The 16,448-nt window shown below is 59.5% G+C and overlaps 2 protein-coding genes and 1 long non-coding RNA gene across 3 annotated transcripts in view; 1 reads left to right on the forward strand and 2 right to left on the reverse strand.

The window, feature by feature from the left end:
* Positions 1-16,448, reverse strand: part of CENATAC (centrosomal AT-AC splicing factor) — a 365,184-nt gene that overhangs the window by 190,410 nt on the left and 158,326 nt on the right. The gene's annotated exons all lie outside the window — the stretch shown is intronic.
* LOC138730961 (5-hydroxytryptamine receptor 3A-like) lies at positions 590-4,122 on the reverse strand. Its single transcript, XM_069876649.1, has 8 exons — positions 4,002-4,122; positions 3,807-3,851; positions 3,353-3,462; positions 2,597-2,766; positions 2,241-2,401; positions 1,806-2,016; positions 1,427-1,660; positions 590-867 (listed from the first exon to the last, which is right to left on the reverse strand). Exons 1-8 carry the CDS (start codon positions 4,023-4,025, stop codon positions 590-592), a joined length of 1,233 nt encoding a protein of 410 aa, XP_069732750.1. The 5' UTR covers positions 4,026-4,122.
* On the forward strand, positions 3,985-9,814 carry LOC138730966 (uncharacterized). Its single transcript, XR_011339126.1, has 3 exons — positions 3,985-4,100; positions 6,120-6,287; positions 9,709-9,814. It is a non-coding gene; the product is annotated as an uncharacterized lncRNA (long non-coding RNA).

The following is a 16,448-nucleotide window of genomic DNA, read 5'->3' on the forward strand; positions in this document are numbered from 1 at the left end:
CCTCCATTCCACCAGTGTCCCCCCCATTCCTGCCCCCTCCCCCATTCCACTAGCCCCCCATTCCACCAGTCCCCCCCATTCCACCAGTTCCCCCTCCCAATTCCACCAGTTTTCCTCTCCATTCCACCAGTGTCCCCCCCCATTCCTGCCCCCTCCCCCATTCCACTAGCCCCCCATTCCACCAGTTCCCCCATTCCACCAGTTCCCCCCCTCCCCATTCCACCAGTTCCCTCTCTCTCCATTCCACCAGTCCCCTCCCACTCCACCCCCCCATTCCGCCAGTCCCCCCCACAATTCCCCCCCCATTCCACCAGTTTCCTCCTCCCCAATTCCCTCCCTGTTCCACCAGTTTCCCCTCCCTATTCCACCCCCCCCCCAGTTCCACCAGTTACCCCCCCCCCCCATTCCCCCCCCATCCCCCACGCTGGGCGGCGCGGCCGCTGTCCGCGGTGCTGAACCGGCGGGGCGGGGCGGGGGCTGCGTGGCTGCTCGGGGGGCGAGGCCACAGCTCTGGATCCTCGAGCATCTCCCCAACCCCCCCCAGCCCCCCCAACCCCACATCCCTCGGGCTCCCGAAGCCGGGCACGGCTCAGGCGTCCCGCCACACCGACCAGAGGGTGCCCAGCGTGAGGCTGTAGGCCAGGACGGCCAAGAGGTACGCGCGGAAGAGGAGGACGTCCAACACGTAGCCCACTTGCAGCCACTCATGGGCCACGCCACGGAACTCGTCGCGTCTCTCCAAGAACTGGCGGATGGCCGTGACCTCACGCAGGACGCCGTGTGTCAGCGGCGAGCCCGTCGTGTGCACGGCAAAGCCCGTTGACTCGCCCTCCCGGGGGTCATCGCAGCCGTAGTGGTTCAGCTTGGCTGCAGGGATCGAGAGAGGTGAGAGAGAAAATTCCCTTAAGACAGGGTGTTGGGATTTCAAGCAGGGCTACATGGATTATAGGAATGGTTGGACTCAATGATCCAGTGGGTCCTTTCCAACCTAGTGAGTCTATGATTCTATGATGACGTAGAAGGCTACCCGGGGCCTCGTCCCCTTCAGTGCCTCTGGGGTCTCTCTGTGTGTCCCTTAGAATCATAGAATCACCAGGTTGGAAAAGACCCACCGGATCATCAAGTCCAACCATTCCCATCAATCACTAACCCATGTCCCTCAGCACCTCGTCCACCCGTCCCTTAAACCCCTCCAGGGAAGGTGAATCAACCCCCTCCCTGGGCAGCCTCTGCCAGTGCCCAGTGACCCTTTCTGTGAAATATTTTTTCCTAATGTTCAGCCTGAACCTCCCCTGGTGGAGCTTGAGGCCATTCCCTCTCGTCCTGTCCCCTGTCCCTTGGGAGAAGAGCCCAGCTCCCTCCTCTCCACAACCTCCTTTTAGGTAGTTGTAGAGAGCAATGAGGTCTCCCCTAAGCCTCCTCTTACCTGTGCTGTCGTTGTTCTCCACCTGCCTGGAGATGTCCGAGCTCTGCGTCCTGCTCTGGCTGAATTTCTTCCTGTCCCGGATGCAGAGCAGGGCAGGGGCTCGTTCCAGCAGCAGGCGCTTCACCCAGTCGGGGACGTGGGGCTGCAGGTCTTGCTTGTGCACCAAGCGCACGATCAGGATGGTCTCCGTCAGGCTGATGACAAGCAGTGCCATGCACACCACGAAGTAGGTGCCTGTGGAGGCGTCAGCGCCGTGAGTGGCCTCCAAAGGCTCGTGCTCAGAGCATGGTGCTGAGGGAGTCCTCCCTGCCTGCTTTTCTAGGGGACTCATGGTGTTTGGACAGAGCAGCTCCTGCTGCCCAGGGCTGTGCCACCGTACCTATCAGCGGGGTGCCAACAGCAGTAGCCGGCAGCGTGTCGGATACGATGATGAGGAAAACCGAGTAGCCCAGCAGGAGGGTGATCTTGAAAGAGACCCTCTCGCCACTGTTGGGAGGTAGGTAGAAGCCCACGATGTCCATAACCATCAGGAAGATGCTGGGGAGCAGCAGGCTGACGGTGTAGAAGAGGGGGCGCCGCCGGATGACTAACTGCAGGACAGAGACACAAAAGGCTCAGCGAAGGGTTGGACCGAGAGCTTGAGCTGGTGCAGCTCTCCGCAAAGGTGGGAAGCACGAGGGTGAGCTAAAGGAAGGTCTCAGCACTGGGATCCTCCTGCCTACGTGACGTGGAGCAGCTGGGTGATCAAGCAACAGGGATGGTGGGAAGACCTAGCACCCCTTCCCCGAGAAGAGCGGTGGCCAAACACCCTTACGTAGAACTTCATCTCAGCGTAGCTGTCGCTGCTCTTGACGCTGAACTCCTGGAAGTGGCTGAGGATGTAGAGCAGCTCCCACTCGCCCTGGTTCATGAAGATGCTCCGGTCGAACTTGATCAGCTCCGGCTGCCGCCACAGCGAGAGGTTGAGGTCGCGGACTGGGGGGCAGAGGAGAGGTGAGGATTAGGGGTGCTCAGCCCCAAGAGCTGGCAGCTGCCAGCACCTCCACACCCATCCCCGATCCGCTGGGGCCATCTAGAGGGGCGAGTCGCCTTCTGCACGGAGCTCCAGCCCAGCCGAAGGTCCTGCCCGCTCCTCCCGAGCCCCAAGGCTGTGGGGGTCCTGGCACTCACTGTGGTGCAACCAGCTGGTGAAGGTGAGAGAGCAGTTCTGGACGTCGAAGGGGAAGTTGTAGATGTCCAGGCTGCAGGCGGTCATCACTTGGATGGGTTTGAGGTTCTGCACCTCCCCGTGGTGGTCAACGTAGACATAGGGGACGTGGGGGGACTTCCCAACGTCCACGCTGCGGGGCATGAGGTACAGAGAGCAGGGCTGGGGAGCACCCTGAGCAGGGGCTCCTCCTGCCAAGCGGCATTTTGGAGGGGAACTGCCCAGAAGCCAGGGGTTTGACCCCTGAGCTGGTTTTTTTTCGTGATACCCGTGCAAATACGCCTGCCTGGCATCACCTCTGTGCTGCCCGGGCTGCTGCCCTCTCCCAGCCCAAGGAGTCCTTGTTTCCTCTTCCCGGAACTCTCTGGAGCCGGTGGGAACACCTTAAAACCCAGCGAAGCGGGGAAGGATGCTGGCTGGCTTTGCAGGAAGGGCCAGCAGCTCTGCAGCTGCCCTGGTATTGTGCAGCCTTCACAAAGCCTTTCTCCAGCTATCTGGATCCCACCCCCGGCACCGCGCGGGTAATTACCGCCAGTTGCAGTGAGCCAGCGTTGGAAATGGCCCAACTGCCGAGCCGTTCCCCATCTGCAGCTCACCCGATGCGGGGAGGCTGCCAGCTCTGTGCCAGGAATACAAAGCGCAGAGGGGGCGGTGGGCGAGGGGGCCCCCAGCCCCAGGCTGCCTGACGCGGGGTCCCCCCGGGGTTTCACCTCACTCACAACTCGTTGATGAGGATGTCGGGCACCCAGATGTTCTCCATGGGGAGGGAGATCTGCGTCAGGTTGTCGAAGCGCGACGGGTCCCACCTGAGGAACTCATCCGTCCAGTGCTGGAGGAGTAGGGAGAGGAGCTTGGAGGGGAAGGTCCCTTCCACCCTGCTGGGACCCAACCGCACGTGAGGACCCTGCCAGAGGAGCCAGTCTGTAACGCCATCAATGGGAGGGAGGAAAGGGTCATCCTCCAGCTTTTGCACAACACAACGGTGCGAAGCACGGAGTTTGAAAGCTTGGGGTTCATGCCCTGACGAGGTCTCATCATCCCCTGGGATGAGTTCCACCTTTCTGCACTCACACACGCCTCCCCCACGGAAAAACTCTATTTGCAAGCATGCTCGGCCCTGGGGTTGGTTTCCCAGTGAGGGAGGGACAAGGTTGCATGGTCTCATCTGCTCACCTGCCTGTACCAGATGTAGGTGGTCAGCACCTGGTTCTTCTCATCCTGCAGGAAGAAGAGGACACGGCGTTGGCAGAGGGGGGTACTGGCAGTTTGGAGCGTGGGCTGAGCGTGCCAGGAGGATGCTGCACACCAGCTTCGGTTCCCCTTGCAGAAGGTGCCCTACCCTGTGTGAGACAGGAGCAGAGGACTCACCACGCCGAGGATGGCGTAGACCATGAGGTCGATGGCCACGTTGGTGGTCGTTCGCCAGTCTCGAACAGGGCGGATGCCCTTCTCGTAGTGGGCCAGCAGGTAATGGGACAGGCGGCGCAGCGCGGGCTCGGTGGCATCTGGCTTCTGTCCCCTCTGCTGGGTACCTGTGGGAGAGGGAGGGAGAGGGACACGGAGGGAGAGCTGCTGGCACCAAGGCAGCTGCTGCAGTTGCCCAGGGGTGTGGTTGGAACCAGAGGATGCTGCTGGCTGCCACCCTTCCATGACCAGCTGGGGTTTCCCATCAAAGTTAAACAGCAGTGACCTGATGGGAATCATAGAACCATAGAATCACCAGGTTGGAAAAGACCCACCGGATCATCGAGTCCAACCATTCCCATCAATCACTAAACCATGTCCCTCAGCACCTTGTCCACCCGTCCCTTAAACCCCTCCAGGGAAGGGGAATCAACCCCCTCTCTGGGCAGCCTCTGCCAGTGCCCAGTGACCCTTTCTGGGAAAAATATTTTCCTAATGTCCAGCCTGAACCTCCCCTGGCAGAGCTTGAGGCCATTCCCTCTTGTCCTGTCCCCTGTCCCTTGGGAGAAGAGCCCAGCTCCCTCCTCTCCACAACCTCCTTTCAGGGAGTTGGAGAGAGCAAGGAGGTCTCCCCTCAGCCTCCTCTTCTCCAGGCTGAACACCCCCAGCTCTCTCAGCCGCTCCTCTTCTTCTCCAGCCCCTTCCCCAGCTTCGTTGCTCTTCTCTGGACTCGCTCCAGAGCCTCAACATCCTTCTTGTGGTGAGGGGCCAGAACTGAACACAGGATTCGAGGAGCGGTCTCACCAGTGCCGAGTCCAGAGGGAGAAGAACCTCCCTGGACAGATGCAAGGACAGTGGTTTGGGGTGGCAAGGGACTCACTTCCCCCAGGTAGTTTCCTACCACTCACACCTTCCAGGGAACGTCGTCTTTGCTATGGAGGTGAAGGTCAGAGATGAACTAGGGTGCTAAATTCATTTATTAGGTATCTTGCTATTTATCGCTCTTGGCACCTGCATCCTCGCTGCAAGGCAGCTGGCGGCGCCGTGGCCGAGCCAGGGCTCGCGGCTTTGCTCTGCAGCACGCCCAGCCCGAGCCTAATTGCAACGTAATGAAAGGGACTAATTGGAATAGATCTGCGGGAACTTGGGAAAAGCTGCTGGGAAGGGAACTTTAATGTGTCCTTTAAGTTCAAAAAGAATAACCAGCATCCTCAGCCCCTCCGAGGCCGTGTGCGATCGGTGATGCCAGGGAGCTGGCTGGGTGCGTGGTCCTTGCCCAGGCAGGCGGGCACCAACCGAGGCGGCCAGGGTGGGCGAGAGGCAGCAATTAGGGCAAGGAGAGGAAAAGAGGCGCTGCCATCATCAAAGCTGGGGCCTTTCCTGCTGCAGCTGGTGGCATCTGGCTCACGCTCGCGCTCCTCCTCGCACCTTCTCCTCCTCACACCCACGCTGCCCAGCTCCAGGGCAGGATGCTCTGGCTTCGCAGAGGGAGGGTTGAGTTGGGTTTGCACCAACCACTCCCCCCATCTGCTGCGGGTGCCAGGCTGCCTGGCCCTAAACCTGTGCCAGCAACTTGCCTGGTGCAAATTGGCACAGCCCTGGCACGTGAGACTGTCCTTCCCCTCGCCTTGGGCATCGCTGGGACAACAGCATCATTGCTCCCACTCCTTTTCTACCACCTCTGCCACGCTAACGAGGTTTGAGAGTCAGGAAGGACACCCTGACTCCTTTGACCAATCCAAAAACCCAGCAAAAAAACCTGCTGAAACCTTCCAGCTGCGCTGGTGCAAACCAGCACGATTATTATCATGTCCTTTCTCAGGAAGGTTAAATAAAAAAAGACACTAATGGTAGCTGGTGGGCATTGTGGCAGTCGGCTTTGCGCTGCGCGGAGCTGGGATTCCAACCTGCGGGCACCGCGTCGCTTCTGCGCGCTGTCATCCCCCAAACCCAGCTCTGCATTCCGAGGGATAAAACGTCGCACCGGCGAAATCGCTTTATGGGATGGAGAGCTCCAGCAGGAGCTTGTGGACAGAGGGATGCAGGCAGGAGGTCACCCTGTTTCTCCCTCTCTTCCCCCAGGGCTGGGGCTCTCCACACTTCCAGAATGCTTCAAACTCCCACGCTGACAAGCCCACAACACCAAGCTGGGTTCAAACACCACGTTACCTTCGCATTCTGCCTGTATCACCCAGGCAGGGCAGAGGCGTCTCTCCCACCGGAGCCTTCCCTCTCTTGGGCTTCTCCCAGGTACGTAATGCTCGATAGCATTAAGGTCTCTCTAAAAATCAGCCTTTGCATGCCATGTAGCGCTGCTCGGGTTTCAGGAAGGTGTCCCACCACGCCTTTTGGAGGAGCTTTGCTCTCCCCGAGCCCCCCAGCCCTGCCCGCAGGTCCCACTCCTTACCTTGGGGCTGCAGCGTCAAGGCAAGAGGCAGCAGGGCCAGAAAAGGGGTGAGCATGGTGGTTCTGCTGGCTCTCAGCCTTCTCTCCACCTCCCAGCCTGCCGGCATCCGCAGAGGAGTGAACCCTAGCAGGGAGGCAGGCAGCACTCCTTGCTGGCTTTCCCCCCGCCGTCGGGCTTTTAAGAACGCCCAATTAATCTCGCGATCAGCCTCTCCTGCTGCATCAAGTTTCAGGCTGGGCGGATGCGAGAGGAACCCACCCCATCAGCTCTCCCAGGGCTCTCTTGTCCCCTGCTATGGAAAAGGGTGGCTTGGGGGTGCAAGCATCGTGCCTGCGTGCAGCTGGAGCAGGGGGCAAGGAGAGGAGGCTGCAGGTACCAGGGTGGTTGGAAAGTCAAGGAGGAATCCTCTGATAGGACTGGTCTGTCCCAGGAGGTTACAGAGACGTGACACCAACGTGGGGTAGGTTCCCATCAGTAGAGAACGAGGGCTGTGAAGGTATCAGAGACAACGATGTGGACAGATGTGGGTTTGGGGCAGAACGTGCTTCTACTGTCCTGCCTGGGGACAGCAAGACCAAGGGCCTCCATCACATTCCAAAGTCAGGGTCTGTTTTCATTGCAGCAATTAGGATTTGCATGCAAATTTCAGCAAATGAGAACACTTCTTACCAGCTTTGGTTTGCCCAAGTACCCAACACCTCTGGGTAAACAAGACCAAAAGCGAAGGTTGGTTCTGTATGACTGGTGGTTGAGTCCCCTTCCTGGAGGGGTTTAAGGGACGGGTGGACGAGGTGCTGAGGGACATGGATTAGTGTTTGATAGGAATGGTTGGACTCGATGATCCGGTGGGTCTCTTCCAACCTGGTTATTCTATGATTCTATGATTCTATGATTCTATGACTGAGAGTTAAACTTTGCGAGGTGCTGGTACCCAGCTGTGGTCACAGCATCCTTCCATCGTGTCCCTGCGGCGAGGGCATGTTCCTCTGCCTGGGGGGAGCCTCATCCCAACCCCGTTCCCTATAATCGCGTCTATCCACGTACGGATGGCCGCGGTTGAGTGTGTTGGGGATGCCCCCACCGAGGTGCTGGAAGTGCTGGGAAAGCGACGGGCAGGGACCAGAGCCCGCGGCAGCGGCACAGAGCAAATCGCATCAGATGGCAGCGCGGAGTCACTTAAACGAGATAAGAATTAGTGCGCGGCCCTGATGAACTCCCCCTCGGCTGCCAGCAGTGGTGTCAGGGAGAGAGCGAGAGCAGAGCCGGGGCTAATTTGATTTCTCAGCTCTGTTAGTGGCTGGCAAGTCACCTCCCGGGGAGCGCAGGCAGCTCGGAGCTCTTTCTCCTTATTGAATCTGGGTAATGAAAATCACGGGCAGCGGCGCCGCGGCGCTGGGGACCATGCCCTGCTCTGCCCCCTTTCCTCTAGCGCTCAGCGGTGAGCAGGATGCGGCCGAGGGGACGAGCACTGCTCGAGCGGAGCCTCTGCTGCAGCATCATTAACTCTGAATTTTCTCCCTTGGGTTTCACATCTTCATCTTAAAGAGATTTTAATGTAGTTCCTATCGGCCCTCCTGTTATCGGATATCTAATTAGCGTGATCTATTATAGCCTTGTATTACACGCGCGCGCAGGGGGCTCTTGCGGGACTTTTTGTGGGACAGCTGATATCAATCGGCAGCGCCCGGATCAGATTTACTTTCTGAAATGGCGTAATGGGATTTTATTAGCCCTGTAATCTGCTGTGCAGTAATTGCTTTTCCGGGAATCGAAGCGCTTGGAGTCTGGAGCTTCCCGGGGCTCAGCCCCGCGTCCTGCAGCATCCCGGCGCTGGAGATGAAGGGCGTTTTCCTAGGGAAGCCACACTGAGCAGGTACCTTGGCTTTGCAAGCAGTCAACTTTTCAAGCTGGTGCTTAGCCCCAAGCTCCAGTGACCCCAGCGGGTAGGGAGAGCACAGGGAGCACCGGCACGAGGTCCCTGCAGTGCGATGGGATGAGTGATGCTCAGCATCACCCCATGGGCAACAGGACAAGCGATTCTCTGCATCCCTCTCTACGAGGAGCCCAGTGATGCTCAGCATCGCCCATCGTCCCAACCTGCCCTTCCCAGGAACGTAACCAAGCTCTGTGCAGGAGTTATTCCCACGGCAGCCTAAGCAGCTCCCACCCCACGTGGTGGCACTTGCCGAGGGTTTTTCCAGGCTTGCCACTGAGCTCCATCCCAGCCAGGGTGCTTCAGCAGGGCTGGAAACCAAGGAGCGAGGCTCAGCTGTGGAGCCTGCCGGCGCGGAGCAGGCAGGAGAGGGAAGCAGCCCTCCTCCTCTGGGCTGCCAGGACTTTCAGAGCGCGTTTGGAGCGTCAAAAGCAATAAAGCGTTACCGAGGAGCCCTGGCAGCGCGGCCGCCTGTCGGCCCCAGCCCCATCACGCGCCCGAGGCCGCCCATTACGGAGCCTCGCGCTCTCCTGAATTGCATGTCTGCTATGATTTAACGCTGCGAGACATGAAATAAACACTGCGTGCAGGCAGGGCTGCCGGTGCTGGCACGGCCGGGCTCGCAGCAGCCCCCCGCGCCAGTGGTTTGCGGGACCCTTGGTGGGGTCAGGGGAGCAGGCAGGGCAGGTTGGAAAAGACCCACCGGATCGAGTCCAACCATCCCCATCAATCACTAACCCATGTCCCTCAGCACCTCGTCCACCCATCCCTTAAACCCCCCCAGGGAAGGCGACTCAACTCCCTCCCTGGGCAGCCTCTTCCAGCGCCCAATGACCCTTTCCGTGAAAAATTTTTTCTGCTCGAGGGCCAGACCTGTGGGGAGGAGGAGGATGGTGATGCTGGGGGGATGCTCTGCCAGCAGGAGAGGGGATAGGGCACCCACAGACCTCAGAGTGGCAAAAAAACCACCCTTGGCACTACAGATCCCATCCTCACCCTGCCAGCAAAGGAGCCCGGTGCTTTTAAATCCCCTGGTGAAGGGAGGGGAGCATTTCCCTTTCAGTCCTTTTTTCCATTAGACATCCTTCAGGTGTTCACAATATTCTGCCACCGTTTCATTACCCATTAAAGCCAGGGAACAATAACTACGGGAAGGTATTTGGAGCCCATTGCTGTTAATGAAGGAGACGCCGCTCATCCCGAGCGGGTACAGCAGCCACGCTTCGCAGGCACGATACGACCCGAGGTTAGGCAGGAATTACCTTGCTGAGAGCAAACCAAACCAGGGGTCAGTCTTGCGTGATTATCTTTTGCTTTTTCTTTTTTCTAAGGCCCACGCCAGAGCCTCATTGGGCAGGAGGAAGGAGCCAAACTCCAGCCACGTGCTGCATCACGGCAGAGCCCACCCCAAAGGCAGCTTTGCAGCTGGGGTTGAGAGCACATAAGGTACCTTTATATAAAAAATCTCGTGTCTGCCTTTCTCACCTTTCACCCCTGCTGCAGCAGTAGTTTTTAAGGAGTATTTCCAATCGGAAACCACAGCTCTTCCAGCCTGGATTTTAATAAAACCACATTGGCCATTACAGAGGGGTATTTTCCCCTTCGTTTTCCAGAGAAAATGAGAAAGATTTCAAGCAAATTGGAGAGGTTAATTTGGGCTGAAAAGGCTGTTAGCTTTGGATGTAAAACACCTGAAGAAGTCTGGCAGAAAGGCCTCCTCCCTCTCTGTCATTATTAACAACCTCGCAGTCTCCCAACATTTCTTATGTTGTGTTTACCCTTCACTGTGTGCCCTGTTTTTAATTCGCGTATCAGGAAAACTGGATAACACCACCAGCTTGCTCTGTTTTACTTTATCAACCCTGCTAACTCCTCCTCCACAGCCTCTCACCTCCCAAATTCTTGAGCAGCAATGTTTGTACCAGAGCACCCATGAGACCGTGGGAGCCGAGGTGGAATTCCCGCACCTCTTCCAAAACAAAAAGGGATGCTCTGTGACTGCCCAGGGGAAGGAAATCCACACGTGGGAGATGCCTCCCCAGCTGGGAATGGGCTTTTTGGCTGGGGAATTAGCAAACGGGGGGGGTGGAGGTGGTAAACTCTCACCTTTTTCTCCCTTTCTCCTGCTGACACGAGCATCGCTGCTGCCGCAGCATCTTCGCTGCCTTTGCAGGTCAGAGAGACGCGGATCGGCAATCGTAAGCGACACGTTCCTGATGATGCAGATGGATATTTTGCTCGCCAGCCCCTGGGGAGCTCGGCCCCGCCAGCGTGTCGGGCTGAGCCAGATTGCCCAGGCGCACAGGCTCGCCCGGGTCCCACAGAGCATCCCTTGCTTGGGATGTCTCCGCGTCAGACCTTAAGCTGTTTTATTAGGAGAGAGATGAAATCTCAGCTCTGCGGGCACGAGGATGTGATGGGAACGGCACCTGATGCCCTTTGGCTCAGCAAACCTGGAAAATGCCTATTTTCTCCTAGTTTTAACCAGACTCTGAAAAGCCTGGGCTGATAAGTGGCCCCCTCTGTCGTTATAAACCTTCTCTTCACGGTTTCCCCTCTGGATGTGCCCATCTTTGGCTTCACTGGACCACTGGCCAGCAGGAGCTGTTTGCTAACGACCGGCACCTTCGTTAGGTGTGATGCCCCCAGCCCTGGCAGCACTGGACCATGTCAGAGAGACACACAACAGCCTGCCCCTCGCTGGCAGAGGGCAACTTATAGAATCATAGAACCACCAGGTTGGAAAAGACCCATCGGATCATCGAGTCCAACCATTCCTATCGATCACTAACCCATGTCCTTCAGCATCTCGTCCACCTGTCCTTAAATTGGATCAAACCTCCTGCAGCGCAGGAGAGTAACAGACCCAGAAACCCCGGTGCGAGTGATGAAGCAACACAGGGAAGGAAAAAGCGCTGTTAAAATCAGCCACGATTTGTCACGGTTGACGAGAAAAGGACTTGTGGGGTGTAGTACGACACACTGCAGCGTTAAAGGGGTCGCAGTGATTTTGCAGGCATCCTCTACTGGGATGGCTTTGAGTCATCTGAGAGCCCCGCTGCCCCCTTCACAAGAAAGCTGCAGCGTGACGACGCAGCTGGCAAGCACCCTAATCACAGTATTGTTATTAATGCATTTCAATAATTATTATTATTAGTTTGCGTGATGTGTGTGTTGTGCTAATGTTAGCTCAGTGCAGGGCAGGTTCCCGTCAGGTGCCTGCATTAAGTCATTTAATGAGGAAACCGGCTAACGATGCCTGGGCTGGAACCATAAACCTGTAAAGCGAGGCACGACCGTAATTCTGGATTTAGTTGTTAATTGTTGTGCTCTGAAGCGGAGCCAGAGGGGCCAGGGCTGATCCCTGCTGCTGCGGAATTAGGGAATGGGGAAAAAAGGCTTTGGGGAGCAGGGGATGCTCAGGGCAGGCGGTGCTGGGGGGCAGCGGGATGTTGGGAGGGGGATGCTCAGGGTGAAGGGATGCAGGGAGGGATGCTTGGGGTGAGGGGTACTCAGAGGGAGGGGAGGATGCAGGGGAGATGCTTGGGGTGCAGGAAGAGATGCAGGGGAGGGATGCTTGGGATGAAGGGATGTGGGGGGGATGCTCAGGGTGAAAGGATGCAGGGGAGATGCTTGGGGGGGGATGCAGGGAGGGATGCTTGGGGTGAGGGGTACTCGGAGGGAGGGGAGGATGCTTGGGGTGCAGGAAGAGATGCAGGGGAGGGATGCTTGGGATGAAGGGATGTAGGGGGGAAGCTCAGGGTGAGGGGTACTCGGAGGGAGGGTGCAGGGGGGGATGCTTGGGATGAAGGGATGTAGGGGGGAAGCTCAGGGTGAGGGGTACTCGGAGGGAGGGTGCAGGGGGGGATGCTCGGGGTGAAGGGATGCAGGGAGGGATGCTGGGGAGGGGATGCGAGGGGTACTCAGGGGGCGGAGGGTGCAGGGGAGATGCTCGGGGGAGGGATGCGGGGGGGATGCTGGGGGTGAAGGGATGCAGGTGGGGGCGATGCTCGGGGTGCAGGAAGGGATGCAGGAGGGGGATGCTCAGGGTGGGGGGTGCAGTGGGGCTTCTGGGGAGGGGATGCTCGGGTCAGGGGGTGCCATGGGGCTTCTGGGGGGGGGGATGCTCGGGGCGGGGGGTGCAGTGGGGCTTCTGGGGGGGATGCTCGGGGTGCAGGAAGGGATGCAGGAGGGGGATGCTCAGGGCAGGGGGTGCAGTGGGGCTTCTGGGGGGGATGCTCGGGGCGGGGGGTGCAGTGGGGTTTCTGGGGGGGATGCTCAGGGCAGGGGGTGCAGTGGGGCTTCTGGGGGGGATGCTCGGGGCGGGGGGTGCAGTGGGGCTTCTGGGGGGGGATGCTCAGGGCAGGGGGTGCAGTGGGGCTTCTGGGGGGGATGCTCAGGGTGCAGGAAGGGATGCAGGAGGGGGATGCTCGGGGTGGGGGGTGCAGTGGGGTTTCTGGGGGGGATGCTCGGGGTGCAGGAAGGGATGCAGGAGGGGGATGCTCAGGGCAGGGGGTGCAGTGGGGCTTCTGCGGGGGGGATGCTCGGGGTGAGGGGTGCAGTGGGGTTTCTGGGGGGGATGCTCGGGGTGCAGGAACGGATGCAGGAGGGGGATGCTCGGGGCGGGGGGTGCCGTGGGGTTTCTGGGGGGGATGCTCGGGGCGGGGGGGTGCAGTGGGGCTTCTGGGGGGGATGCTCAGGGCAGGGGGTGCAGTGGGGCTTCTGGGGGGGATGCTCAGGGTGCAGGAAGGGATGCAGGAGGGGGATGCTCGGGGTGGGGGGTGCAGTGGGGTTTCTGGGGGGGATGCTCGGGGTGCAGGAAGGGATGCAGGAGGGGGATGCTCAGGGCAGGGGGTGCAGTGGGGCTTCTGGGGGGGATGCAGAAAGGGATGCAGGAGGGGGATGCTCGGGGCAGGGGGTGCAGTGGGGTTGCGGGGGGGTGCGGGGGATGCCCCGGGCGGTGGGTGCGGGAGGCGGCGGGGCCGGAACCGCGGCGGCAGCGCATGCGCGGAGCGGCCTAATGACGGCGGAGCTGCGGGACCGGGGAGGAGGCGGCGGCGGCGGCGGCGGCGGCGGCGCGGTGAGGAGAGGAGGGGAGGCGGGAGTCGGGGGAGGAGGAGAGGGGGCTCGGGGCGGAGGAGAGAGGGAGAGAGGGGAAAAGGGCCCCGGGGGTCGCGGAGCGAGCCCAACGCCCGCCCCCGCGCCGCCCGTGGCGCCCACGATGCCGCCGGGGCCGCCGCGCCGGGGGCCGCGGGTTCGAGACCAGCGGGGGCCGAGGCCGCCACGGGGGCCGCGGGGTGGAAGGGGGACAGGGAGAGCGCCCGGTGACACCCCCCGCAGCGGCTGGGGCCACGCCGGAGCCCGGCAGGCGTGGGGAGGGGGTCAGGATGGTGCCCAGGGCGCAGGGATGGCGCCCGGGGTGCAGGTACGGGGGCCGGAGGTGCCCAGGGCACAGGGTTGGTGTCCAGACAGTGACCAGGGGACAGGGATGGTGTCCAGGGGACAGGGATGGTGTCCAGACAGTGACCAGGGGACAGGGATGGTGTTCAGGAGACAGGGAGGGTGTCCGGATGGTGCCCAGGGGACAGGGATGGTGTCCAGACGGTGCCCAGGGGGCAGGGATGGTGCCCAGGGCACAGGGATGGTGTCCAGACAGTGCCCAGGGCACAGGGATGGTGTCCAGATAGTTCCCAGGGGACAAGGATGGTGCCCAGGGCACAGGGATGGTGTCCAGACGGTGCCCAGGGGGCAGGGATGGTGCCCAGGGGACAGGGATGGTGTCCAGACGGTGCCCAGGGGGCAGGGATGGTGCCCAGGGCACAGGGATGGTGTCCAGACAGTGCCCAGGGCACAGGGTTGGTGTCCAGACAGTGACCAGGGGACAGGGATGGTGTTCAGGAGACAGGGAGGGTGTCCGGATGGTGCCCAGGGGACAGGGATGGTGTCCAGACGGTGCCCAGGGGGCAGGGATGGTGCCCAGGGCACAGGGATGGTGTCCAGACAGTGCCCAGGGCACAGGGATGGTGTCCAGATAGTTCCCAGGGGACAAGGATGGTGCCCAGGGCACAGGGATGGTGTCCAGACGGTGCCCAGGGCACAGGGATGGTGTGCAGATGGTGCCCAGGGGACAGGGATGGTGCCCAGAGCACAGGGATGGTGTCCAGACGGTGCCCAGGGAACAGGGATGGTGTCCAAACGGTGCCCAGGGCACAGGGATGGTGTCCACGGAACAGGGATGGTGTCCAGACGGTGCCCAGGGTGCAGATATGGTGTCCAGATGGTGCCCAGGGCACAGGGATGGTGTCCAGGGTGCAGGTACAGTGTCCAGACGGTGTCCAGGGAACAGAGATGGTGTCCAGACAGTGCCTGGGGTGCGGCAACAGTGTTCCAGATGGTGCCCCAGGTGCTGGTATGGTGCCCACAGCACAGGGGTGGTGTCCAGACGGTGCCCAGTGCATAGGGACAGTGCCCAGGGCGCAGGGATGGTGTCCAGACGGTGCCCAGGGGACAGGGATGGTGCCCTGAAAGTGCCCAGGGCACGGGAACAGCATTCCAGATGGTGCTGAGGGCAGAGGGACGATGTCCAGATGGTACCCAGGGTTCAGGTATGGTGTCCAGGCAGTGTCCAGGGTACAGGGATGGTGTCCAGGGAACAGGGATGGTGTCTAGACAGTGCCCAGGGCACGGGAACAGTGTTCCAGACAGTGTTCAGGCAACGGGGATGGTGTCCAGATGGTGCCCAGGGAGCAGGAATGGTGTCCAGACGGTGCCCAGGGCATGGGGATGATGTCCAGATGGTGCTCGGGGCACACGGATGGTGCCCAGGGCACAGGGACAGTGTCCAGATGGGTCATTTCTTTCTCCTTCCCCTCAGCCTCTTGCTTTTGCCTCTTCCTTTGCTGTAATTCACTTTTAACAGGGTTTGAGTTTGGATTGTTATTTTTCTGGCAGGTAGGACTTTGGGTTGGTTTTTCCAAGCACGGGGTATATTAATAGAGGCAGCACGCCGGTGCTAATTAGCAGCTTGTTTTAAAGCCTCACAGTGCGTAACCTCAAAAAAGCAATCAGCCAGACTGCTCACAGCAACAGAACCACTCCCCAAAAACTGAGCAAATTTGTGGTGGTTCCCAGTGGTTTTTGTGGGCTGCCAGGCAGCCCCCGGCCTCTCAAAACTCATACGGGATGAGCTCGTTAATACAAACCTTCCTCTTCAAAGTCTGAATAGAGTTGCGCTGGGCACCGCTGGAATATCCCGCGGTGACTCAGAGCGGTGGGGATCGGCTTTTACAATCACAGCAGCCTTTGTGAGTCCTTTTGGTGAAGCAGAATTGCTGAGAATCATGCCCTGTCCTGCCTTGTAGTGGGTTGATTAGCGCAGGATTTTGCTGTCCAACAGAAAAATGCACCCAGCGGCGCTGGGTGGGGTTAACCGCCACGCGTGCCACGCGCTGAGGCAACACGATGCAAGTGGTTTGGCTTTGTGGAGCTGTGCCTGAGGCTTCCCAGTGCCTCCAGCTTTTCCAGAATTAACAGAGAGCGCGGGGTGTGCTGGGAGGGGTGTGCACTGAGCTTCTGTTGTGTTGGAGGTGGGACTCTCTCAAGTGACCTGGGGGAAGTCCCATCAAAAAGTAATTTGTTGGAGCCACCGATAGGGATGCTGCTCTCTTTAGTGTTTGGGCACGGGGCAGCATCCATCAGCAGGATGGATGGATGGTTGGACGGATCATAGAATCACCAGGTTGGAAAAGACCCATCAGATCATCAAGTCCAACCATTCCTACGAAACACTAACCCATGTCCCTCAGCACCTCATCCACCCGGCCCTTAAACCCCTCCAGGGAAGGTGACTCAACCCCCTCCCTGGGCAGCCTGTTGGATGGATGGATGCACGGATAGCTCCAAAAACTATTTGGCCTTCTGCTCACTGGGTGGAACTTGTGCCCCAGTGGCATGAAAGTATCTTAAATTATTTTTCCCAATGATGAGAGTAAGTAGGAACTTGTGTTTCTTCACGTACAGCGTTGCCAGTTAGGATGGACTAAAGGTGTGGTCTGAGGAAGCTGGGATGCCT

This window comes from Phaenicophaeus curvirostris, chromosome 25 (assembly GCF_032191515.1).
Source record: "Phaenicophaeus curvirostris isolate KB17595 chromosome 25, BPBGC_Pcur_1.0, whole genome shotgun sequence".
Classification (NCBI taxonomy): domain Eukaryota; kingdom Metazoa; phylum Chordata; class Aves; order Cuculiformes; family Cuculidae; genus Phaenicophaeus; species Phaenicophaeus curvirostris.

Excerpts from the sequence above, each read along its gene's own strand:
- LOC138730961 (XM_069876649.1), bottom strand. The coding sequence starts at position 4,025 with ATGGTCTACGCCATCCTCGGCGTG. Across the intron at positions 3,463-3,806 it reads CCTACATCTGGTACAGGCAG|CACTGGACGGATGAGTTCCT; the intron begins GTGAGCAGATGA and ends CTACTCCTCCAG. Across the intron at positions 2,767-3,352 it reads GACATCCTCATCAACGAGTT|CGTGGACGTTGGGAAGTCCC; the intron begins GTGAGTGAGGTG and ends CATGCCCCGCAG.